Below are 26,729 nucleotides of genomic sequence, written 5' to 3'. Positions count from 1 at the left end.
ATCACTCACTTGCGTTATTTTTTATTCAGCTTTATTGAAGTGTCATTTACATTCAAGAAAATTCACCAACTTAAAGTATACAATTTGATGAGTGGTCGAATGTATACAGTCGTGTAACTATCACCAGAGTCATGATACAGAACATTTCCATTACTTCAAAAAGCCCTCTGTTGCTGGCATTTGGGAACCATCAAACTGCTTTCTGTCACTACAATTCGATCTCTTCTAAAATTTTGTATAAATGCAATCATATAGTGTAAGCTCTTTGTGTCTGGCTTTTTTCACCTAGCATAATGCCTCTGAGACCCATCCATGTTGTTGCACGTATCACTAGTTAGTGCCTTTGTATTGTTGAGTATTTCATTGCACGGATATACCACAATTTTCATATCCATTTACTAGTTGATGGACATTTGGGTTATTTCTACTTTTTGGCTATTTTATGAATCTGACTACTATGAACACTCAAGTATAAGTCTTTGTATGGGTGTATGATTTATTTTATCTTGGATAAATAACTAAGAGTATAATGCCTGGGTCAGATGCTAAGAATATGTTTAATTTTGTAAGAAATTGCCAAACTGTTTTCCAAAGAGGCTGTACCGCTGTGGAAGTTTCGATGGTTCTGCATCCTTGCTGAAACTTTGTATTGTCAGGGTTTTGAATTTAGGCATTCTAATGTGTATAGTGGTGTCCTGTTACTTTAATTTGCATATCTCCCATGACTAATGATGTTGAGCATCTTTTCATTTGCTTATTTGCCATTTGTGTATCTCTTAGAACTGTCTGCTCAAATATTTTGCCCATTTTAAAAATCAAGTTGTTTGACTTATTATGGAATTTAAGAGTTCTTTATGTATTCTGGATGCAAGTCCTTTATGAGATATATGTTTTGCAAAGATTTTTTCCAAGTAGAGGAGCAATTCTTACATTAAGGTGCAGGCAGATATCTGAGTTCAGGGGAGATAAAAAAGACCCAAATCTAGGTAGTCAAATCTAGTTAGAGTCTCTAGCTTCAAAAAATAGTGAAAAGGGCTGGCACTGTGGCTGAGTGGTTAAAGTTCCAGGGGCTCTGCTTCAGCAACCTAGGTTCACAAGTTCGGATCCTGAGGGCAAACCTACTGCACTCATCAGCCATGCTGTGGAGGCATCCCACAGACAAAATAGAGGAAGATGGGCACAGATGTTAGCTCAGGGCCAATCTTCCTCAAGCAAAAAGAGGAAGATTGGCAATAGATGTTAGCTCAGGGCTAATCTCCCTCAGACAAAAAAAAAAAAAAAAGAGGAAGATTGGCAACAGATGTTAGCTCAGGGTGAATCTTCCTCACCAAAAAAGAATAATAAATAAATAATTTTTTAAATAACAATAAATAAACCTTCTGTGGGCGTCAGAAAGTATAAAGCATATTCAAGCATGTATATAAAGGTTGAGCCCTTTGATATCTTTTGTAAATGTCGTAGATCACAAACTTTTGCATAGAATAAAATAGTTTGTTCATGCTTCCAAACCATAATGGAAGAACAAGTTTGTCAGATAAGTAAATTTTATAAATAACAAGTAATCCTTCCCTTGACAAACCTGTTACAGAGCCGCCAAATGAGCAACATCAACTTTTTTAAGCTCTTATATATCAGCATCTCCAAATGAGAATATATATATTAAATTTTTTTCACACATTACTCTTAGCTCTCACATAGTGATGTTAACACATGTGAAACTGGCCAAAAAGACAGACTGTCAGTTATAGGAGCAAAGGTCAAGAACGTGCTGAATACAGCGTCTGACTAAATGATCAGCTTCTAATCCAGAGTTGCTTATTATGTTTGACACTAATGACTGTGTAGTTAGTGGGTAAATTGGAGATAGCTGAAAATGAGAGGAGTCATCAAATATTTTTAAGTAAATGAGTGACATGATAAAAATTTGAGAAAGGGAACTGATTTCAATGTGAAGCATTTGAAGTGGTAGTAAAACCAGTTAAGAGGCTGTTGCCTGACTCTAGGTAAAAGATGAGAAGGGACTGAATTGGGACCAAAGGAGAGGCAAGATTTAGAAACTATCACAAAGGTAGAATTGAGAGGACTTAGTGATCAAATGATGTAGACGTTGAAGAAGAAGAGTCTCAAGATGACTCCATTTTCCAGTTTGGGTGGCCTGTTGGGTGATGTTCTTAATGAAGATGAAATTAAATAGGAGAAACAGGTTTTGAAGAGAATACAATGAGTTCAGTTTTGATGGTTGAGTTTGAAGGGCCAGCAGAAACCCACAAATGGGTGAGACTAGCGAGTAGTTAGAAATGTAACTCTGGGGCTCAGGTGAAGTGTCTGGGCTAGAAACAGAGGATTGGGCGTCATTAGAGTCTAATTTATTTTAAGATGAGATAAGCTATATCAGTATACCTGTTCAGAGGAAAAAGAGCAAGGACTGCAGTCTGAATTCTTAAAAATATTAATAGTTAAGGAGCAAGCACTAGTTGGTGACAGGAAAGAGAGAATATTTAGAGAGATGAGAGAATTCGTAATCTTGGATGCCATAGATGAGAAGAGTTTCAAGGAATGGTGAGTGGTAATTAGTGTCTATTGCTACAAACAGGTATTTGCTAAAAAGAAGCTATGGAATTTGGTGAATAAAAAGTCAGCTTTGGTCAAAACTGGAAACAGCCCAAATGTCTATCAACAAGAGAATAGGTAAATCAATTGTATACCTTGACACAATGGAATACTACTCAGCAATTAAAAGGAATGATTACTGCTATACTCAACAACATGGATCAATCTCCAAAACATGGTGTTGAGTGAACAAAAACCCAGACACACAAAAAATACATACTGTATGATTCCATTTATATGATAACCAAGAATTGGCAAAGCCAATCTCTGGATGATAGAAAGCAGAATGAGGATGCCCCTGGGGGTAGTGGGAGGGGTTGTGGTGGTGGGGAGGATTGACAGTAAAGGAGTACAAGAAAACTTGCTGATGTGAAGAAATATTCTTTATCTTGTTTGAGGGTAGTTACAATTGCCAAAACTCATTGAGCTGAAAACTTAAGGTCTATGTATAACCAGAATACAAAAAAAGTCATTGGTCAAAGATGGGAGATTGAACATCTGAATTTGCTCACTTCTAAATTCCCGCTAATTTACAGAGAGACATTCCGTTACAAAAGCAAATGTCCATACAGAGAGAGAGAAGATCACAACTACAAAATTTTCCAAGCAGAAAACCAGAAATACATGGTAGAGAACTTAGCAAGCCCAAGAAATGAAATCTAAGTGGTCAGTGGAGGAAGTAATAAAATAACTCAGTTTGCCCTACAGAAATCCTAAAAAGCTGGAAGATGTGGGAAGTGAGGCTGAAGGTGGGCTAAAAAGAAGAGGGTTATTTGAATTCTATTTTAAAGTATGTACAGCCTTCCATTTACTCCCCCAATCTATATCTAGGTGACTTCTCTCCCCCATCATCAGTACAGACAGAAGTTTATTCCTTGGAGAGACTAAAACAGAAGTTCCCTAGACTGGGGGACATCGGACAGAGTTGAAGGTGGGATATGCTATTGAAAACGGGGCTTCAGTGGTAGTCTACCTACATTCTAAATATTGAGGTTCCCAGGCCTCTGTTGTAACTTGGCTCCAGAAGATTGGAAAACACACTCAAGAAGAATCCAAGTTCTGAGAAACATGATAAACCTATGATTTAAAAAAAACAAGGGTAGCAGACTCCAACCAGAACAGGTCAGAAGGCTCTGAGAGAGTCATGTCCAAGGAAATTGAATTAATAGGCTATCTGATATATTTTAACACACTTAGATATTTAGATAATTGGGGAAGCATTTGAGTTTGAATTTAGGCATAATTACATCAGAAACTAAAGAAGCAAATAAACAAGATGTTATTGATTCTTAGGATAATGAAAAGTTGAAAATAAAAGAAAAAGTAATCAGAGTATGATATACGTGTGAATAGTATTTACATAGGTACAATAAACACTGAATATTGATTTATCAAAAAATTATGAAATTATGACATAGCTATAGTTATAGTGAAGGGTGGGAATAAGTAGTAAAAAAAAATAAATCTTCATCTTTCATAGAACAAAGTCAATAGACAGTGACTTAAACTGAAAAATCCAGAAGAAACAGCATAAGCATGTTGTTAGAGGTAAACACCAAAAGAAACAGTTCAAAGAGTTGCTTTCAAAGAGCAGTAAATGGAAAAGGACATGAGGGGTCATTTTTGACTCTTTAAACTGTGTGCATTCAATAACCATGATTTTAAAAAGTAATCAAATAAAACAAAATAGTAAAGGTATGTGCAAAGAGAATTTCATGAAACCAGATTGTAGTTGGTTGAAGAGCAAATGAAAATTGAGGGTCTTCTCAGCAAACTGAGAAGTAGAGGAAGGGAATGTTGAGGGAGGGAGTATAGTTGCTTGAAGAGAGATTGGAAGGAAAATTGCTAGGTTGCTTGATTATGGTTATTTAGGTAGCTAAATAATTGGTTAGTCAATTTGTTCAAGACAGGGATGAGCTTAAAGAGAAGAAAGTAGTTGAGAGAATTTGCTGCGGTAAGAGAGAATAAAGGAGTGTCGAAGTCCCAGATGAAGTGGTGGACGCTGAAATCAGAAACAAGGTTAAAGGGTGAGCTATGAAAAAGAATAGGAACATGTTGTTTTTCGATGATGTTGATGGAAAGGATTATGAAAAGAATTCATGTCTAATAGCTTACATTAAGCTATATTTTCTCATTGGCATTGGTGGCGAATTCATCTGTTGATGACTGGGATCTTTTTCATGATCTGATTTTGGGAGCCAACTAGAGAAATAAATGAAAGGAATGCTGAGTAGCAATTTGGGGAGCCCGGCTGAGGATGAAAATCAAAATGTATTTATTAGTCAGCATGGGCTGCCCTAACAAAACACCACAGATTGAGTGTCTGAAATGACAGGCATTTATTTTCTCACAGTTCTGGAGGCTGGAAATTCCAAGACTAAGGTGCATATAGGGTTTGGTTACTGGTAAGAACTGTCTTCCTGGCTTGCAGACAGCCACCTTCTCACTGTGTCCTCACGTGACTGAGAAAGAGAGAGCTCTCTGGTGTCTCTTCTTATAAGGATACCAACTCTATTGGATCAGGGTTCCACTCTATGACTTCATTTAACCTTAATTATTTCTTACTCCAAATACAGTCACATTTGGGAGTTAGGGCTTCAACACATGTATCTTGAGGGGACACAATCAGTCCATAGCATGGATAGTTCAGCACTGTAATGTGAGTTATTTTTCCATTTATACCCAGTAGCCCAAGAGCAGGAGAGAAGACAAATGGTCAAATTCACCCAAATTTGGGGACTAGCACGATAGAAGATCAAGGTGGCAAATGAATTGAATTGGTGAAAGTATGGCTAAAATGATTGACCATGGGTTTCCAGGAATGGTGGAAAGAGCCAGGACAGGGCCAGGTCTAGATTAGGGGCAGGCATGGGTAGGCTTCACGGCAGAGCCCTGTCAGGTCTGGAGCCTGGAGAACCGATGGGAACTCTTCTACTGCGTTCCTTCTGTGGGTGCAGTACTTTCCTGGGATGTAACTGGTGGTTTCTGCACTGTCAACTTCACTGGCAATATTTGAAAATTATCAAACTGGACAAAAAAAATATTTAGGTTCATTATTGGTAGCAATCATCACATTTTTCTTTCTTTTTAGACGACTAAATACGTTGAACAAGTGTGCCTCGATGAAACTTGATGTGAACTTCCAAAGGAAAAAGGTAGGTGTCTACACCTTACTAAGACCATGGCTATCCCAACAGAGGAAGCTTGCATTCACAGATTAAAAACTACGTGAACCTAAACAAAATTCTGAAATGCCCAGACATCTATCTTTGTTCTCCAAATGTCCCATCTTATCGTAACCATCATAAATAAGTCCATCATAAACCCAGGCTGATGTCTGTTTGTTCCACTGTTTCATTGTGCTTTAGTTTTTATCAGAGGGTTTGCATAAAGTTGTAAAATGGCTTAATTCTTTGTGGTACTTTTTCAGAAGTTTGTTTCGTTGTAAATATCCATTTCATATTAGACTCAAGTACTCCACAGTGATTAGTAGATTAAGAGAATGCAGAAAAGAATCTATGGGTCTCTGCCAAGTATCTTCTGCTTCATTCTTTCCAATAGCATTTCATTTCCAGATGCATTCATTCTCAGGCGGGTTCATTTCATAACGGCTGAGGGGTCAGGGAGAGTGTAACAACAAGAGGCTGCATCTTTCACCATTCTTCCACTGCTCTTTTCTCTAGTCACAAAGAATTCCGTTCGGTTGTAAGAGTCACCGCGCTGGCTCCCCCCTTCTAGGAATTTGCATGTGTGCTTCCCACCATGAGAATAAGACTGGAGATCTCAGTTTTGGAATAAAGCTGTACTTTATTGAGCACTTACTGTTTTCCAGGAGCTATGTTATGAAGTTACCATTCATGTTCTCATTTAATCCATTGAGGTAGGAACTCTCTCTTTTCCAGATAAGGAAAGTAAAACTTGAACAGATGAAGTCATTTACCCACAATCTTTCAGCTAGTGGCAGAGCAGGGTTTCTACCGCAGGCGTGTCTCACTCGGGAACCGAGGCTCCTAACCACTGTGTTGAAAGGCCTCTCTTTCTCACTGAATTGATCCTTTTAGGAAGTTCAGAATTAAGATCATTAACTACATTTTTCATTTCACATCTCCAATATGTAACAAGTCAAGCCTCAGTATATTTTGAAGAAGCAGAGAAAACATCTTTGAGTTAAAAGAAAGTATTCTTTATTCTGGTCTACACAGAGAAATCATTAAATCCAATGGATTTTAAGTCACTCCTGAGTAACCTAATCTTTAAAAATAACTTTAACCTGAGTTTCTGCTCTAAAATAGCACCCCCCCAAAAAAGCAAATGAATTTTGGTTGACCTCACCTTCAAAACAATTTGGAGTTTGAGTTAGGAACCAAAGATTTAAGCTTAGGAGGTGAAACGGTGAAAAACAATATCCAGAGAAATATTAAAACATAAGCAATTTGTCCAAGCCAAAGACAAATTAAAAATGTGGGAATAAACGCCCCAACAGCTGTCTGGCTGAATAGACCCCTTGAGAAGCATACATACTATTTGAGGCATGAGGGTCAGATGTTGTTTTGCTTGTAACACATGGTTCTTATTAAACTGAACACAGCCACGCCTGTGTGTCTAAAGTGTGGTTGGTCTATACGGCTGCTCATACAGATCTTTAGCTGCAGCATATTACCAAAGAAAATGCCCAAAACTAATGACATGATTTGTTTTCAATCAAGTGGGATGATTGGACTCTTACCTTATCACCAGCTTTTCAAAACCCATATGTGGGATAGATGCAAACCACATTTGTTAGGCTATTTATGTGTTACCTTCACCAAAGCGCCTCTGTAAATTGGTCGCTTCAGTATTCTGACATTCTTAATTTAGTTCTTCTGGTGAATATAGCAGAACACACCCTCACAGCCCCTACTTTGCTATAGGCCTCACAATGCATGCGCTGGAGTGAAATATTGCTTTTCACCTTGTAAATTGGGGAGTCATGTCCTCAATTTTCAGATAAATAATTCCAACATGTGGTCTCCACCCACTTGTGAATCTCAATAATGACCTACATCTGGGGGCTGTGGTCTAAGCAACGATGCAGGAGACCCGTGTGGTGGCACGCATTCCCATGATCTGCCCCTTACACAAGTCATAAGCTAGTCCTTTATTTTACTGCAAAAAAAAATAAACACAGGCTAGGAATAGGCCAAATGATCAAAAATAGAAAGTGAAACTTGAGAACTGAGCACCACAGGAAGCTTCAACCAACTTTGAAATTAGTTTATTTGGAAGAAAAATAAGACAGCAGCATTTCTTCTAGGTATGTCCCCATTTTAAGCAATGCAAGAAATAGAGATAAAATGCACTTCCCTAATCTGGATTGGCTCAGACATGTAATTCTGCAGAATGTCATCCCCAAATGGCATAACTGTCCAGGGTCACAATCATTCTGCTCCCTTCAGAGCTGCAGGGCCTTTGAAGGGCTATGCTTGCTTGCTTAGCAGTCTGTGTGGTCGGCGAACACTCATACAGTGCATACTCCATGCCAGGCACTATTCCTCTTCATTAACTCCATGTCACAGATGAAGAAATTGAAGGGCAGAGAAGCTAAGTAACTTGCCCAATGCCACACAGAAATAACAGAGGCAGGATTTGAACCCAGCTATTCTGGCATCATCCGCCCCTTCTTGCCTTTCAAAGATATTCAGAAATGTATTGGTGTCTAAGTGAGCTTCTGGCCCTTGACCTGAGACCTGGAAGTGTTTCCTCAGCGATACATACAGTTACATATTTTTCTTGTTGTTTTTAGAAGAGGCATATTTCTTGCCATCTGTACTACAGTCCACAATGAATGTCTTCCTGGAATTTTATCTCTGCATCTCTCGCCATGATTGAATCATGAACCTCATTGCCCTGCTTTGCATTTGGTTCTCATTTGATTTTGTTTAATTCTGAAGAGTTTGGTGGGCTGACCCAAGAAGGAAAAAAAGTCCACAAATGGACGAGGATGGTGAAACCTCATTCACACTTAGTTAGGCGTGTACTTTCTTGTACATCAAATACCACTTGTAAAGCCCTTGGAGAAACGAAATCACATCTGCTCTCCCACAAGATAGTACCTTACCATTTTTCAAAAGAGAAAAGTGGTCCCTTAAAGATTCAAGATTACCTGCCCTGTCTCTGTGAGAATCAGGTGGAAAAGGGTGTTCTCAATCTTGGCCACACGTCTCACTGAAAGACTTCCTAAAACCCAACCAAGGGGCATTTCCTGAGAGCCTGATGACACCAGGAGTTCCCCAGCCCCTGGCTTCAGGCTCCTCCCACTGCAACACTGCAAGTGGCACATCCCTGCCTCGGAACAGCAGACTCAGCCGCTCAGCTCCAGTTAACTGTAACGGAAGATAAACTTCTAAATTTCTATGTAACTACGGATTAGCTGCCTCTTGCAGCTGTGGATTCGTGTGGGCTCCTGTTTCCAGTGTAAAGATATAGTCAAATTCCATTTAAAAAAAAAAAACATAAACCTTTCCTTTTGCAGTGTCTGGTTCACATTTGTCTCTGAGGCATATATAATTTCAGCTAAGAATGTTCTCATTTTTAGAAAAAGCCAAACATCAGAGAGTCATCTAATTTAAAATCTTCAAGGCACATGCAAAGCTACTTGTTCTCAGCAGCGTTTCTTCTGCATCATTACCTACAAAATTCACGCTTGCTTCATGGCGACATTGAAATCCCCTAATTATGGTTAGTGTTTATGTGATACAACTCCTATTCAAAGTTAAAGTCAGAGACTGAAGACTCCAATAAGGCTATCTATTAAATGAGGAAAGAGAAGGACATGTCCGCACACAGGACTCTTACCTAAGAAGAGTTCCCAAGAGAGAAAGAGTGGCTTCAAAAGGAGGTTGTGGTTAATGTTGTCGTTTAAACAGAGCTCTCTGAAATCATGACCAAAGCTGGAAAGCAGCACAGAAACCATGACTAATTGCCACTTGCGGCCAGTGCCCCCTGGCCTGGATTCATCTGCGTTTCAGAGGAGCCGCAGCTGTTGTCAAGGGGCCTGGTCTCCACCCCCGACTGCCTTTCACACCCCCGCATCTCCCACCAAATAAGACATCTCCTGACAGCTCCAGACAGCAGAGTGGAGTGAGAGAAAAATTCCATTTCATTCCAGCATTCACTTGGCCTGAGAGTATTAGTCTCGAATTGAAGATAATTACATGTGAATGTCCTAGAACCATAGGATCTTCCAGTTGGAAGGGATCTTCAATCATCTTTCCATCCACTTCCATCCACTATAGGATTTACTTCTGAGAACATCCCTTACAATTCACCCAGCCTCTGCTTGTAAGCATCTAGACCTAGACGTGATGAGTTCATTATATGGCAAGGCAATTTATTTATTCTGATTACTAGAAGTCGTCCATATAATAAACTAAAAGCTGACTCAATGTAACTTGGCTATCTGATTCCGGCTCTTTTCTCTGGAGAAGCACGGAATATGGATTTCCCCTTTCACACAGCGACCTTTAGACCCAGGTTGGCAAAATACTGCTCCAGGTTTTGTAAAGAAAGTTGTATTGGAACAAAGACACACCCGTTCTTTTGGCTACAGCAGCAGAGTTGAATAGTTATGACAGAGACCGTATGGCCCGAAACTCAAAATATTTATTATCTGACCCTTGACAGAAAGTTTTCTGACCTCTGTTCAATCTAGAACAAAGTTTCTCAAACTGTCTGTGGTGATTTTTTTGTTTGTTTTCTTTTTAATTTCCAGTCTGCCACTGACCAACATACTTTTGTAGCATTCATTACAGATGAATTATTAGAAATATGAAATGAAAAAAGGTTATAGAAAATACAAGCCTAAACGCTTTATTATTAGACTCAACAGACACAAAATTGCATCCCAATAAATATAATCAGAACAAATATAACAGGAAATAGAAAATGACAACAATTTTTCACTTTTTTTATTGAAAGTGTGCATATAGGCAATTAATATGGAGAATCATGATTTCACTCGTAACTTTTTTGTTTTTTGGCTGTCAGAACTAAACAAGAGGTTTACTTTGAAATAGCAATTCCCCATATTATATGCCTATATGCACACTTTGATCAAACGCTATGACGATGAGTATTCATAACAGTGAGTTTCTTGTTTGTTATTTAATTTAGATTGTATTGACAACACCACTACTCACAGGGAAGAATGTACATCTAAATTGTTTCTTTGTTTTGATACTAGTCAACATAAAGAAACTAGTCTCACAGAGTTTGTTGACTGGAATCAAAGAAGAGGTTTTAAATTTTTTAAAGCTTAGGGTTGTCTTTCTTACCTTTTATTCAAAATAAAGTAAGGGATGCTGTATTTTCAAAATTCGCCTTCAATCTTTCATCACTAGCCAATTCTTACAGTGCTGTTTCTGTGAAACAATGGATCCTATACATGGTACACTTTGGGTTATGATAAATAAAGTAATCTTGAAGTGTCACATGTTGTAACATGGACCTGCTGCACACAACACCCAAGCTGGTCCGAACCCTGTTCAGTAAGACAAGTCCACTGATCATGAACTCAGATAGCACAGCCTTGCCAAATGGTGACAAGTAGTCTTAATGCTTACTCTCCATGTCTATACTTATCTCATTGAAGGCTGATAAGTTTGGGGACTGGCAGCCCCTTCACCACACGTTGAGTGGCACTTCTCTAGAGTTCTTCATTGCTGAACCAAACTATTATTCTTTCAATCATCCTTTACGGGAGGTTGTGGTTTCTAGATCCTTGGTCATCCTGATTACTCTTCTCTAGAAATTCACGCCTTTGTGCATGACCCTTAAAACGTGGCACATAGAAAGTCTGCTGTTCCTGCTATATGTGACCACCACAGAACACAGTGGGGCTACAACCTTCTGAGTGTTGAGATCCATGCTTCAGGTTATGCATCCCAAAGTTGGTGTCTTACTTTGGTAGCCACTTTACGTGGCTAACTCACATTGAGCTTAAATCTGCCACAACTCTCAAGGGTATTAATAGGAACTACTGTTAAACCAAATCTATTCCATCCTGCACATCCTATGGTTGATTTTTGAAGTTAGGGTCATTATATTTTAGTTCATGAAATTTCATCTTATTAACAGTCTATCCTTCAATTCTGTTAAGATCTTTACACATCTCAATATTGCTATTCTTTAGTAACAATATTTAGTTTCGTCTTGCACTTTAAGTGTTATATGGCGTTTTCACATATGATCTCATTTGATTCTGTTGACAAACCGCACTAGACGTGTAGTGTTACCATTTCCATTTTACAGCTGAGAAAATTGACTCTCAAATAGGGTGCCTTGCTCGAGATCACTTGGTGAATAACCTTTTGCCATCTTCACATTTTAAAAACATGAGTTCTTCTGGCTCACTCAGGTTATTCTTAAAATGGACAAAACCTTGAGGCATCCTCCAGAGACCTCTCCCTCAGTTGCTTTCAGTTTTTTGATCACACTCCTTGGTGGGGTTGCTCAACCAGTTCCTAACAAAACTCCCTGTAGCATGCAGCACAGTTAGGCATCTTGGCCATGACAATATCATGAGAGCGTCTTGTCAGTTCCCTAGCTGAAATCCAGACTCTCTATATCCATAGTATTTCCATGGTTCGCTGAAACATTGGGACAGGAGAATAAAGTTAGTTTGATGTGTCTTTTTCTCATAAACACATATGACTCCTAGAGATTTCCATTTTGCATTTCTAAATAATCACAAACTATTTGTTTTTAGCCTCAGAAAAACTATCAAACAGATGAAAGCTGATCATCTCTTAAGTAACCAGTACACTTCCACAATTATTGGGGAGTCTGCTATGTGCCTGATAGTCTGCTGGGCCCCAAGTGTATAAAAAGTCTTAAACTCTAGCACAGTGAGTTTTTCATACTGTGGATCATAGCCCATGGCTGGGTGGTCAAATGAATTTGGTGGGTCGCCAACAACATTTTTTTTTAAATGAAATAGACTAAACTGGATTATAAAATATCAGAGTACAAACAAGGATAATTATTATAGTATGAATTTTTTTTGCTTTAGTGTAATGTGTATGTGTGCCTTGAGTTGTGATGGAAAATGTATTTCTTATTGTATGTCACTATCAATAGTTTCAAAGGTCCTGCACTAGTGGGGTAAACAGACACAGAACAATATCAATGCCCTTTGGGACATACTATGATAATTATAGGCACAGGGTACTAAAGGAGAATGGGTATTTTTTCTTTTTTTCTTTGTTGTTGTGTTTTTGGTTTTTATTGCCTTGGTTTTTGTTTGTTTGTTTTGGTTCAAACAATCTAAATACTGCAAAATTTTCCTGAACTGTGTGCCCTTTTTTCCAGGGTTTACCACTTTTTCACATGCTTTGGTTGGTTGTAAATACCTTCCTGTTGCCCAAAGCTAGTATAATAAGCTCTTAGAGCCTAGCAGACAGGGGCAGGCTTTCCATTCCCAGCCCACAGTGCCCAGCTTGGCATCTTTTCTTAACCAAAATAAAAGAGCCCTTATCCAACTAGTATGTGGTTTGCTAGCATCAGTAACCAAGTTTGGGCTAGCTTGAGAAAGCTCGTTGGAGCCAACCCTAAATATTGTAGTTTTTATTTTAAAATGTCTATATTTTCTTTAAAAGCATATCCTTCTTTTGCCTTCTCAAAAACTATTTGCTAAAAGGGTTTTTGAGAATGCTTACTATCAACTTCTCCTCATTTCCTGAAATGTGATAGGAAAATCCAGAAAGCTCGACCTTCACCCTGTCACGGTGCCTGATATATAAATGCCCTTCAGATGTAAGATTTTATTGTATCAATCACAGGGAAAGAGAAAGTAGAAAATGCTACAAAGAAAGTATAATTTTGCATCATTATCTGAGTCTTGCCTTTTTTCCACATGTACAACTTTCGTAACTCTTTTGCCAAAGCTTATACAACTTTTTTAAAACTCAAAGCTAATCTCCCACTGTGATCCCAAAGCTATGGAATTCTCTGTTAGCACTATGGTTTTGTACTTTCTTCCACCTTATACTTGAATTTTCAAATTTGTCATTTAGTCCAATCGTAAGAATCTAGATTTTCAAGAAATAAATAAGAATGGGGAGATCCCAATATTTTTTGACTGAGCATCTGATTACTTTTCCTTGAAAACAGAATATATTGCAAAGTTAAGGGGAGTTAAGGTGGATGTTAGGGATGTAAAAAGATAAGCAATCTGGGGCTGGCCCCATAACTGAGTGGTTAGGTTCATGCTCTCCACTTCAGGGGCCCAGGGTGTCACCCGTTCGGATCCTGGGCACGGACATGGCACTGTTCATCAGACCATGCTGAGGCGGCATCCCACATGCTACAACTAGAAGGACCCACAACTAGAATATACAACTATGTACTGGGGGACTTTGGGAAGAAGAAAAAACAATGATTGGCAACAGATGTTAGCTCGAGTGCCAATCTTAAAAAAAAAAGATAAGCGATCTATCTTAGATCAATAGGCAATAGATAAGCAATTGAACAAACATTGGAAAATAATAAACGTATAGCCCTCAATGAGGGACTACTCAATGCATTATTTCATTTAATCCCTCCGGCAAATCTATGAGGCAGAGGCTATTTTTAGTTCGATTTTACAAGTGATAGAAACTTACTTTGGAGAGAGTAAGCCATACATACAATCATGTAAGCTCTTAACTGGTACTAGGAGCACGTGGAACCAGGTCTTAGAACAGGATGCCAAAACAAAATATAATAAACTTGATTCAATTAACAAAAAAATATGGAGGACTTACCATGTCCTTGGGATTGGGGGAGGATATAAATATGAATAAAACACAGGTCCTGCTCCTGATAAGCTTACCTATAACGATTGAGAGTGGGCACGTGTGACATGAGCTGAAGTTGTCATTAAAATAAGTGCTACAATGAAGATCTAATCCAAATGAGGAGGAGCACAGGGGAGAGAGTGGTCACTGCCTTGGAGCAGTCAGGGAAGGTTTCAAAGAGAATGGACATGTGAGCTGAACGCCCAGGAAGGGTCCGGGACCAGGGAAGGACGTTCTCAGCAGCGGAGATCATGTCTACGCTTGTAGGCTCTTAATGCTGAAACAGAGCTGGCTGTTGGGGATGGTGTGGGCCAGGGAGCAGAGTGCAGGGAAATTAGGAGGAATAGTTGAAATGAGGCAAGAAAAGTACACTGCAGTCAGGTTGGAAGGGCTTTGAATGCCGTACTAAAGACTGTTAGGAAGGCCAAGGGAAGCTGAAGGCTTTTAAACTGGGAAATTATATGATCACATTTGGATTACCCTGTGGAGAGCTGTTTAGATGGGGAAGACGCTGGAGACAAGGATTCCAGCCAGGGTTTTACTGTCACAGACCCAGACAGAGGTGTCAAGGGCCTACACAAAGGGAATGGGAGTGAAGATACGAATGAGGGAACAGATTTGAAAATCATTTCGGAGTTGCGTCTTAGTAATATGAAAAGTGAGGAGGAGGAAGGGGCTGATGATTCACTCCATCTTGGAAGAAAATTATTATTTCTCTGCTCTAGGTCAAGGTCTGTACGGGGCCGGAGGGATTTGCAAAGATAAACAAGGCCATCTCTGGCCTCAGGGAGCCCAGATTCTCATCTCTTAGGGGCTGCAAATTCAGGCAGAACCCAGACAGATAAGATAAATGTGGGGGAGGGCAGAGTGTAAGACAGGGCAAAGCAGCGGGGGCCACGGCAGCCTGGAGATGCATGTCCTGCCAAAGGCGTTAGGATTCAGTTGATTAAAAACAAGAAGGCTGGCCAGGGGAGCAGGCTGGATTGGACTCCTCTCAACTAGTGATCTTTAGAATGGCTCTCAAGTTTCTACTTACAGGAATTCAGTAGATAATTTTGCTGTGAACTTATCCAGGGAATATATGATAAGAATCCTATATTTGGGAGACTCAGGTAAGGAGGGTTAGCTTTGAGAGGTCTTGACTTTGAGTTTCAGAAAAGGGAGGCTGGAAATACGGTCCTGGGGCTCAGCGAAGAGGTTTCAGGAAAGAAGTTAAGTGCCTGTTACGGCAGAGTTATGTTTCCATGCGAAAAAGAGAACTGCAGGTGTTTCATATTTAGACTGTCTAGTCAGATGGTAATTACGCCCTCTTTGTAATCAGTCAAGGAAAACTCAAAGAGGAAGGAAGGATTCAGAAACTATGAAAATTGAAAGGAAGACAGCTTGGCAGGTTGAGAAGAGATCCTCTAGCCACTAGGGAGGAACAGGGCGTCCAGGACATGAAAGATGGAGGAAGGACGGAGTAAAGGCGCCCAAGAAACCGAAGAGGGCAGCCTGAAAGGGAGGAAGGAAGGGAAAGGAGGGGGGAGTACCTCCCTCTGCTCACCTAGACGTCCTGGTTCATCCAAGGCCCCCATAAGTGAGCATTGTCCTTGATGTTTTCCAGGCTGACGACTCAGATGAGGAAGATCTGTGTATCAGTAACAAATGGACTTTCCAAAGAACCAGCCGCCGGTGGTCTCGCGTGGACGACCTCCACACGCTGTTTCCCGGAGGAGACAGAAATGGGTCCTCAGGAGACATTAGGATGAGAAACACGACCAGCAGTGAAAGTGTCCTCACAGACCTGAGCGAGCCGGAGGTCTGCTCCATTCACAGCGAGAGCAGCGGCGGCAGCGACGGCCGCGGCCCCCCGGGCAGCCAGAGCGCCGGGCGCGAGGCCTTCGACGGCCCCGGGCACTGCTGCGCAGAAGGGCCGGGCATGCTGGACGCCACGGTGGTCAGCGGCAGCCTCCCGCAGCCCCCTAAGGACGTTCCCAACTACCCTTTCCAGCCAAAGAATGAGAAACCCACCAGGACCAGAGCCAAGTCATTTTTGAAACGCATGGAAACCCTGCGAGGGAAGGGAGCACACGGAAGGCATAAGGGATCGGGGCGGACTGGAGGCTTGGTGATCAGCGGGCCGGTGCTGCAACAGGAGCCAGAGTCTTTTAAGGCCATGCAGTGCATCCAGATCCCAAATGGAGATCTCCAGAACTCGCCCACAGCTGCCTGCAGAAAAGGGCTTCCGTGCCCAGGCAAATGGAGCGGGGAAAGCAGCCAATCGGAAAACAGCAGCAGTGGGGTGAGCACGCCTGGCCTGAAGGAACGGAAGTGCCAGGAGGCCAACAAGCGCGGGGGCATGTACTTAGAAGACCTGGATGTGCTGGCGGGGACAGCACTGCGGGACGCGGGCGACCAAAACCACACACATGAGTTCCATTCCCAAGAGAACTTGGTAGTGCATATTCCCAAGGATCACAAACCAGGAACGTTCCCCAAGGCGCTCTCTATCGAAAGCCTCTCGCCCACAGACAATAGCAATGGGGTTAACTGGAGGACCGGTAGCATCTCCCTGGGCAGACAGCAGGGCCCTGGTGCCAGGGAGCCCAGGCTCATGGCGTCCTGCCACAGAGCAAGTCGAGTCAGTATCTATGACAACGTCCCAGGCTCCCATTTGTACGCCAGCACGGGAGATCTTCTGGACTTGGAGAAAGACGATCTCTTCCCTCACTTAGATGACATTCTGCACCATGTCAATGGGCTCCAAGAGGTAGTGGATGACTGGTCGAAAAACATCTTGCCTGAACTGCAAACACATGATGCCTTGGTTGGGGAACCTGGTTTATGCCCCTTCCCGTCTCCTAACCAGATCACCTTAGATTTCGAAGGCAACTCTGTGTCCGAGGGTCGGACAACACCCAGTGATGTGGAAAGAGATGGGACATCTCTTAATGAATCGGAGGCCACTGGGGTCAGAGAAAGGAGAGATTCTGGTGTAGGGGCCTCTCTGACCAGGCCAAACAGGTTGGTGACATGATTTCGTGAAATGATTTTTAATCCATTTCATAAAAATTATGGTCTATTTATTTGGCAAACATTTATAGAGCATTTAATAAATGCCCGACACTGCTCTAAGTGATACCTGTGGTTAGGAATTATTTGAACAGAAGTGTGTCTTTTGGACGGATATTATGGTGACTGAATCCATGTTAACGCACGTTCATTTCTCTGAGTGTTTACCGGTTATTCAATCTGAGTTTTATTCCAAAAACTTTTTTGAGCTTATGTGCAAAGCACTACACTAGGCACCATGGGAATCACTGATAACATGATTATAACCCTAACCCTAACCTGGTGCCTGTGCACAGGCACTCCCCACGTCCTTGCAACAGTTTAATTAAAACGTCCCCACCTCAAATTTTAAACGTCTTTTTAATCCTATAAGAAATTTCCGAGGTCTAAGATGTGTACTTCATACTTCTATTTTTGGCTTTCAAATGCCAGTTACAAAGTACATCCAAGCTGTTTTACCAAGACCATTTCAGAAGCACCCTAGGAAAACTGCTCTAGAAGGACCTCCCTGGTAGAAACCATAATACCATGTTTGCTGCTGCGTTTCCGGTTGAGGCAGTGATGTCCCTCGGGGCTCAGTGATGTGTCGTCACTTCAGGAGGGCCTCATCTGTGCCTGTCACCTTCAGGCTCCATCTCAACACCCAACAAGAGATGGGACGGCAATGTGAAAATATTCTACTGCTCCCAAACATTTGAGATCTCTCTCTCTGTCTCTGTCTCTGTCTGTCTGTCTTTGTCTGTATGTCTGTCCATCTATTCGTCTGTTTCTGTCTCTTTCTCACATACACACACAAACACACACTGTCTCAGCTGCTTTCAACACTTTGGGAACAAATTTAGGAATTAACAAACAAATAACATTTATTATATCACTTATTGAAACCTCCTAATGAAACAGATAATGACTTTTTTCCAGATTTATTAGAGTTTGAAAACAGTTTTTTATGTTTATTCTGTCCATTTGTGTCTTCTATTCCATTTGCTTTGTGATTTCCTTGGCTCGGAAACTATTTTGATTAGCTCCTTAAAAATTAGTAACATCCGGGGCTGGCCCCGTGGCCGAGTGGTTAAGTTCGCGCGCTCCACTGCAGGCGGCCCAGTGTTTCGTCGGTTCGAATCCTGGGCGCGGACATGGCACTGCTCGTCAGACCACGCTGAGGCAGCGTCCCACATGCCACAACTAGAGGAACCCACAACGAAGAATACACAACTATGTACCGGGGGGCTTTGGGGAGAAAAAGGAAAAAATAAAATCTTTAAAAAAAAAAAAAAAAGAATTATAAAAAATTAGTAACATCCTGTGTTTTCTGATAACACGTCCACTTTGTGACTGGCTTCCCTGATGGGCTTTCTCTAAAGGCGACTCCGATGGAACAGTTTCCAGCTCTCGCATCAGCCTCAGCCGTCCACAGCGTCGCCCCACATCAGCAACCAGACGGCTGGCCAGCTGAACCTGCTCCAGCGCTTCTCGCTGCTTCGCCTCACGGCCATCATGGAGAAGTACTCCATGTCCAACAAACACGGCTGGACATGGTATGTAGCGCGTTCACTCGAGGGGGGGATCATTTGTTCTAGAGCTAAGTATGCAATTGCAAAAGCTTCGCTATTTACTTTCTGATTTCTGAAGAATCTCTTCATTGCCTTCACTGCCAATCTCCTGGAAATAATGCCCCGACTTCTGCCTTGTGTCTGCCTCCTGGGCTGCCACAGCTTGGACATGATGTAGCCTCAGGAAGCATTACTTTGTTTGTAGCTCTCTGTCGGTTTCCAGGGAAGGCAGGCAGGCTCCAAGAAGGAAAAAGGACAAGGAAAGGGTGATTAATTGTGAACAGAGGAATTAAAAATAAACTTGCCATTAAATAATTCTGGCAGTTTGCAGAGAAACATCTGTCACTTGTACCTTGTGGCCCAATGCGGTGCCCAACACGTAGAGCATTGATTCTTTCAAAGAGCATTTAATTCTTCAAGTACATTTCTGCTTTTATTTCATTGGCAAATAAAAACAAGAATAGGCAGTAAACCTTTGTAATGAGGAATTGACAAAAGCATACATTGGAACTTGAGTGTGGACCTACTTTAGATGATGCAGTGGATTGGAAAAAATATAAAATGTGTGACTAATTGTCCTACTTTATATATTATGTACATAGAAGAATCGGCAGTGCTTTAGAAAGTTATAAATTGCGTGGTCAAATCAATATATGCTTGTGTATTAAAATTTCCTTTTAAAAGTACGACTGGTTCTAGAAAAGTGAGGACATAGTCAAGACATGTGTTTTGTCTTCTCTCTCCTCCTTTCTCTCTCAACCCCGACTAAATTTCTTCTTTTTGTTGTAGTTTTAAAGGTTTTTTGTTTTGTCTTGTTGGAGACTTTTAAGTGTTTGTCATTTGAGAGGTGTGTCAGTCACCATTAAATTGGAAAGTCGAACACTTGACTTGAAAACAGAGCCATAAATCCATTCTGCTAACGTGAATCATGCTGTTTAATAGTTAGAGGTCTAACATGGGCACGGGGCAGGCATAGCACTTCCATGTAATGGGATGAATTCAGAGAGAAATGTTGAATTTCCCCTGTGCCTTTTGGGAATTCCAACAACAGCTTGGCTTCCCTCTTGCTTGCCTTCACAGCCTCTCCCCACAGTGTGCCCCAGGAGGCTTCCATGACCTGGTTTCTGTGAATTCTAGGTCAGTTCCAAAGTTCATGAAGAGGATGAAAGTTCCTGATTACAAAGACAAGACCGTCTTTGGTGTTCCTCTCATAGTTCACGTCCAGAGAACGGGACAGCCTCTGCCTCAGAGTATTCAGCAAGCACTGAGATACCTGCGCAGCAACTGCCTCGATCAGGTAAGGTCGTAAATCTCAAACACGGGCCTGGATTTATGGAATGCCAGACAGAGTCAGATCCGTCCATTGTCAGACAAGACATGCCTCCCCAAGAACAATGGCATTGTGATCTTTATATGTCAATATTTAATTTGACCAGGGTGCAGCTTTGTCAAGCTTTTGAGCACGTTTCCTCGTTCACAACTTGAATGACACCCTGGAGTGACTGCAGAAGGTTAATTGCACCTGTGATGTCTAATTTGTGTTCCCTAGAAACTGAGAGTTAAGCTACACTCCATTTCCTTTTCAATTATTGTCCCAATGCCACCATAGATTTCATAGCATTCTTTTATCCCTGTTTTATGATTTTTTTGAAAAAAGAATTAGGTTTTTATATCTCCCTTTATTAATTTTTTTTAAAGCAGCACCACGATCAGGAAAACTTAAAGACAAAGTTACTTACATCTTTTTAAAATATGCCAGTAAAATATGAAAATAATATCAGCTAAATCAAATATCCCCTCATCTCGTAGAGTTGATTAAAAAGCTCACGCTAAACAAAATATTCAGAGATTATCTCTGTCTCCAGGACTGTTTGGGGTCCACTACATCCAGGGACTATGATTGGGCCCAGCGTGCAACCCCCCCATAACTTACGAGGCCAAGCCTTTGCCCCCCCCAAATTAACACACATTAGTTTCTTAGATATTCTGTCTGAAATAAAAGCCATGTGCCCACTTGATAAATTGCAACCTAGGCAGTGGAGGCATTTTTAGGCACCTATTCTATAATGGCTTTTGTTCATCACACTCTTAATACCATGTGAAGAATCCATGCCAACTTAAGATTACTTGCACTTTTTATTAATATACCCTTGGCCTTAAGCTCGGTGGACAGGAATGAGCTGAGCTACATGAACTCAAACATCCTGGCTCCTGATGCTCGTATCCACCCCTACCCCAGTACTGAGATCACACTTAGAATCAGGATAGCCTCTGGATGGATCAGATGCCAGTTTTTGGTGGAGCAGACTAGGAGTAACTTCATTTGATGCCATCTTCGATTGAACTAAATGCATGATCCCCTTTTCCCTTCCCACTCCTGATTTAGAGACTATACAAATATACATTTTTCCGTATTCAGATGTCATAGTGGAGGGCAGGAGTGTTTGCTGTTATTATTGTAGTAGTGATGGCTATTTTGTTTTGAGAAATGGCCTTGGTAGCTTGCCTGCAGTTTCTCAGGAAGAAGGGCAACAGACCATTTGTCTAGAACTACAGTGCTCATCTTTGGCAGATCCCTCAACATTATTGACTTGTGAATAACATCCCAATAGAGCAAACCAATGAATCTAGTTATTTAACCATTAAATTTTTACTATTTTCTTTTTAATTTTAGAGCTTTTACCAAAGCACACATTAATCAAAAGTAGATGATCTATGGATATTTTACTGAGAAAACTTTTTGGAGAAGTAGCCTCAAGTGAATATTTGGAAATACCCAATCTAATGTCTTTTGCAACCCTAAACTACTGCAACCAGGCCCTTTGGCATAGGACTTGGTGGCCTCAATTGTACTTTTGTTGGTTTGGTAGTACAGACCCAAGATTGTGTTTTGTGGCAGGTAGCCTTTTATTCAGACACATTTTTCCAAGCTTCTCAGTTTTATAAGGGTATATAAGACTCATCCCCTCTCTTGGCTGATTCTCTTAGTCTTTGCCTCTGCCTTTTACCTAGCACAGAAAATATTTTGTTCCAAACATTCTAATGAATAGCCAGCTAATGCTTATCAGCAAAAGCTCTATTAAGAGAAAACAGTGTTCTTTCAAAAACGCCTAAAAGAAATGCAGCCCATCTGTGTCATTAGTTCAATAATAATAACCTTTCTTGAGTGCCCAGCATGTTTCAGGGGTCATACTAAGTGTACTGCGCTCATTACCTCATTTAATCCCACATCCACCCAGGGAGTGTTATCCCCCAGTTGGCAATGGTGGAGCCAACACTTACTTGAAAATCTGTCTGACTCCAGATCCAAGTTTTTAATCACTGCACTCTACCATCACCTGTTAGAACTGTTTGTCCCCAGTGGACTCTGGGGTGATGCCATCTCCAGCATTGGGGGACACATTGAGAAGTGGCCCTAAATAACTCATTGATGCATTCGCTGTCAGGGTTTTGTTGATGATGTTGATCATTACATCACGTAATGTCCTTTCTGTGAGAATGAAAGAATTTTTCTCTGGCCCCAGCACCTGAAAGCATTGTGTCGCTTTTGGACAACTGGTCTGTTTTTTATATTAAGTATACCAGACTCATTCAACTGGATATGTTTTCCTCTATATATTGGCTGCTAGAAATACTGGAGCCAGGAGTAAATATATGTAATTTTTAGGCATGAATTTTGTGTATCAACATCATTCCTGGTTTCAGCTACTCTTTTCTATCTTTATTTTCCTTTTGCTCTAATTTTCTCATCTACTGTCTTTAATTGTATTTTATAGATTGTAGTAGGTCACCTTGAATTTTTTCTTGAACAAGACTGAGTATAAATAAGTGAATTGTAATACCACTACTCTGCCTACCACACAGTCTTTAGTGTAGGATGCAAACCAATCATGCCTCTTATAGATTCCGAATAACGTGTAGCACCAATATCACTACTGTCATTGGGTCCAGTCTCCTGTTTGAAGCAAAAGTCCTATGAATAGAGAGAAGGATAGTGGGCACCAAAATCTCCTCCATCCCTGCTCGCAGGCTTATTTCCAGTCTCCATATCAAGCCTATAACTATTTTTTAAGTCTGGAAGAATACCACCCTGAAAAATAGTATGCTGGCAAAGTGTTGTAGGAAAAAGACTCATCTCATGGACATAAATACTGATTCTGAATGTAACCAAAATGAACAAGGCAACCTACCTCTTAACTGTTAAGTCAAGAGTAAGAATCTGTAAGGTGGCAAAGGGACTTTCACCATAGCCAGTTACCACCTTATGCAGCACTCAGCACCGCAGGGTTTCCCGCCTTGTGTGTCCCTCCCTTTTGTCATCACAGGGTGTGGAAAGCACACCAAGGCCACCCCTCTGGTCCCTGTGAAGAAGGAAGGTGATAATAGGAAGGGACAAGGGAGAACTAGAGAAACATAATGAGGCATCAAAGAAAACCGGGCTGAAAAGGAAGACTTTCCTAGAGATTCAAGAGGGAACACAAGCAAATAAAAGAGAATGACTCAGAAAAGAAAGAGGGGACTGGAGTAACAAGGAAGGGGCCAACCTAACACTAGACAAATGTTCTTTCTTGACCAACACCACCTCCTTTGAATTGAAAAGATTCAGGTCTGCACAGGGTCTTGAGATCTCAGTCCCAGGGTCACAGAAGACCAGAAGGTCTCCGAACATCCTTCCTCGAAACCACACTTGTCTGGCTGCTCTGCTGCCTCCCTTCGTAGTCCCTTTGACCTCCCATCCAAGACTGTCCCAAGGCTTTGCCCTTGATCTCAGAGAGGGGGCTTCCTGCAGTGAGCCGGGCCCCTGCCCCTCATGCTCAGCATTCATCTCAAACAGAAGCCTTCATCACGAACGGTTGAAAACAGCCCCACAGAGCCCTGAAACATTGCCAACATTTCGCCTCCTACGCTCCCCAGTGCAGAACAGTTTATATATGATGAAACACAGTGTATCCATTTTCACCCTTACGGCTGGCTGTGGATGAAATAGGGAAGTTTAGCCTTCAATTGTGAACCATTTGTATTCAGACAAAGCAGTGTGTGAGAGGAGCCCTGCTTTGTTGGCTGAGCTTTTATTTCTGCCCTAAATCAACTGTGCACAGAAGGATAAGTTATACCAGCTCATGATGACTATGAAGTCACTGCAGTGAGAGGCTAACCCTGCCGTGCTCGAAATAAGAACCCGCTGTACACTGTTCTTAGGAACCTTTCTCATTCTGCATAAAACCAACCTTTCTTCATTAGCTGAGCACATTTCTAAAGAAGAGGAAATGGAAGTCCTGATAAACATCATTAAGTACCGAAAGGATTAGCATAAACAGGATGCCAAGTAGGAGATTTAATATTATTTAGATGAAATTTGAATTCTAATGCAGCTCTCATGCCCAACCTCTCCTTCTAATGGAGGAGTAAGTTTTAAAAGCCCAATTATGCTGCAAAGACACTTCATACTCAGTACAAGTGTCCTCTGCCCGCCGCCTGTTCATCACTTTCCCCGTTGCCAGCCTCAGACAAGATGAGCAATGCTCTGGAGCCTCTCTTTTTAAATTATACCTTGAGTCCTGGCTTTTTCATAGCCGGGTTTTTAGGTGGAAGACAAAAGAGAGAGGAAAGTAAAACTAGACCAAAGGAACACTCATCAATCATCCTTTTACCTTTAAGATGAGAGATCATATGCAAGAGAGATGGTTATAAAATGAATTTTGCATGGCTGACCACATTCTTCCCTTTTTAGAGAGGGTGTTTGAGCTGTGCTTTCAAAGTACATAAGAACAGCGCCTGTTATGTAATTTGTGGGGCCTCCTGCAAAGTGAAAATGCAAGATGTCTTGTTTCTAAATTATTAAGAATTTCAAAACGGTGACTGCAGAGCATTAAACTAAGTGTGGGTCCCTTGTGACTACCCAGGTCGCCCACTAACCAGTGAGAGACACAGAAGCAAATGGAAGACATTTTGTGCTCCCTGGGTCTTTCTCATAATGAGGCTGAGGGATCTGGGGCAGCCTCCCATCAGCTATGATGACAACGGTGCCCTTAGAAGCAACAGATTTTTAAAATGGTTTCTTCTGTTCTCCATTTTTAACTTGGAAAAAAATTTTAGCCCAAAATGCAGATTTTGTCACTGCTTTGAGACCTTTTCGAAGAAGAAATGATTGGCAGTCGCTCCTGCCACCACCCATGATTGTTCTATGCAAATCAGTAGGAGAAGCTCTTCTCTCTGGTCTCAGGACCTCTACTCTGTTAGAAGAAGCTTCTACTTACGGTGCCCAGGGAGTTTTCCACTGCAGGTAACAGAAAATGGCTTAAACAATAGGAAATTCATGTGCTCACGTGACAAGAAGTCAGGAAGTCAGGCGGTCCAAGGTCAGTTCTTTTATCAGCACCATGACATTTTTGAAGACTGGGGTTCTTGCCATCTTTCCCTTCTGCCATCTTCAGCTGCTCCATCTGGAATCCAGTCTGATTTCAAAACACCTTTTCTTTATTAGGTTTAGGAAAGAAATTTCCTTCTGTGCTTCCAACAAAAATCCACAGAACCCACAGAAATTTCCCACGTCCCTTGGAAGATAAGGGTGGGATGGGAAGGTTATTGTCAGAATTTGAGGCAGAACAAATAAATACCTGACAACCCTCTGGATATCCTGTGAGATCTAAGTCAGAACAAGCAGCTCAGAGCCCGCAGCTGGAGAGCTCCAGACATGCCTAAAATAATTAAAATAACAATATTTGCTGAAACTAGAAAGAAACTTGGAAATCGAACAGTACAAAGAAAACAGCTCTGGGATGTGTGTATATGCACATCAAGCGCACCCAGAAACGACGCACGCAAGACACGGTGGACAGACGAGGAGCCACCCTTCGCAGTATACACACAAACACTTGTCTGCTCTATTCTTTTTACAGATCTCGATCAATATTTCTCTGCTATTAAGAAAATAATAACAGTAATTCTCAAACAGCATAATACCAACTCACAGGAGGATAAATGTTTAAAATTCACCTTCGAGGCACTTGGATTCTGAGGACTCCTGTGCAGCACAGCTGTGTGGCACAGTTCTGGGCCTCCTTCTAGAATTAGAAGAGTTGAGAGGTAAACAAATGAAGGATGGATCTCACGTCAATAGTCACTCATTTACCATCTTGAATTTTTCTTCTGACAGGACATGCTTTCTTCTCATGCACTTTGATGAAATTTGGAGAAGCTGCCAGAGGAAGATAAATGTTCTTTAGGTTCTTCTTGGAGAGTCATCTAAGTATGGCAAAGTTTTGCATTTTCTCGACATTCCAAGCAAGAATAAAAAGAAAGCAATTAACGTTTTAAGTGGCAATATGTCTGAAAATCCTGATCTGTGGATGCCTTGGAATGCAAAGAAGTATTACTAAGAATTCTGTTTTTATTGCCACAAAAAGTAGCAGTGTATAATTTCCCCTGCGATCCATTCAGCTGACATACACAAAAACCTGAGTATTCTCTAATTGCTTGGAATTCTTCCCTTGCTGTTACTGCAGTTTAGAAGAATTAAGGCTGCTCTCCATTTATAGCCACAGCCAAGAAAGTTCTCCTCAGACACCTGAACTTGGGTCAAGGCCGGCCTGGCACTCAGGGCAGCCAATGGGACGACCTGGCCATTTCTCCAGGTATAGGGAGGAGGAGCGGAGGCTGACTCCGGTGGCCTCTGCTTACCTGAATGACCACTTGGGACTGT

At 41.3% G+C, this 26,729-nt stretch overlaps 1 protein-coding gene across 18 annotated transcripts in view; it reads left to right on the top strand.

Annotated features, from left to right (window-relative positions):
* The window catches only part of STARD13 (StAR related lipid transfer domain containing 13), a 489,330-nt gene that overhangs the window by 448,002 nt on the left and 14,599 nt on the right, over positions 1-26,729 (top strand). For 13 of the 18 annotated variants that reach the window (XM_070520504.1, XM_070520503.1, XM_070520506.1 and 10 more), the window contains 4 exons: positions 5,702-5,765; positions 16,030-17,429; positions 18,839-19,012; positions 20,108-20,324. In XM_070520504.1, coding sequence (XP_070376605.1) covers positions 5,702-5,765; positions 16,030-17,429; positions 18,839-19,012; positions 20,108-20,324 — 1,855 coding nt within the window. The remainder of the gene's footprint in view (positions 1-5,701; positions 5,766-16,029; positions 17,430-18,838; positions 19,013-20,107; positions 20,325-26,729) is intronic. The other 5 variants (XM_070520510.1, XM_070520511.1, XM_014848247.3 and 2 more) reach the window with 1 other exon arrangement.

Source organism: Equus asinus, chromosome 11, assembly GCF_041296235.1.
Source record: "Equus asinus isolate D_3611 breed Donkey chromosome 11, EquAss-T2T_v2, whole genome shotgun sequence".
In the NCBI taxonomy this organism is placed as follows: Eukaryota; Metazoa; Chordata; class Mammalia; order Perissodactyla; family Equidae; genus Equus; species Equus asinus.
The sequence above is the reverse complement of the archived record's forward strand: the minus strand, read 5'-3'. Positions and strand labels throughout refer to the sequence as shown.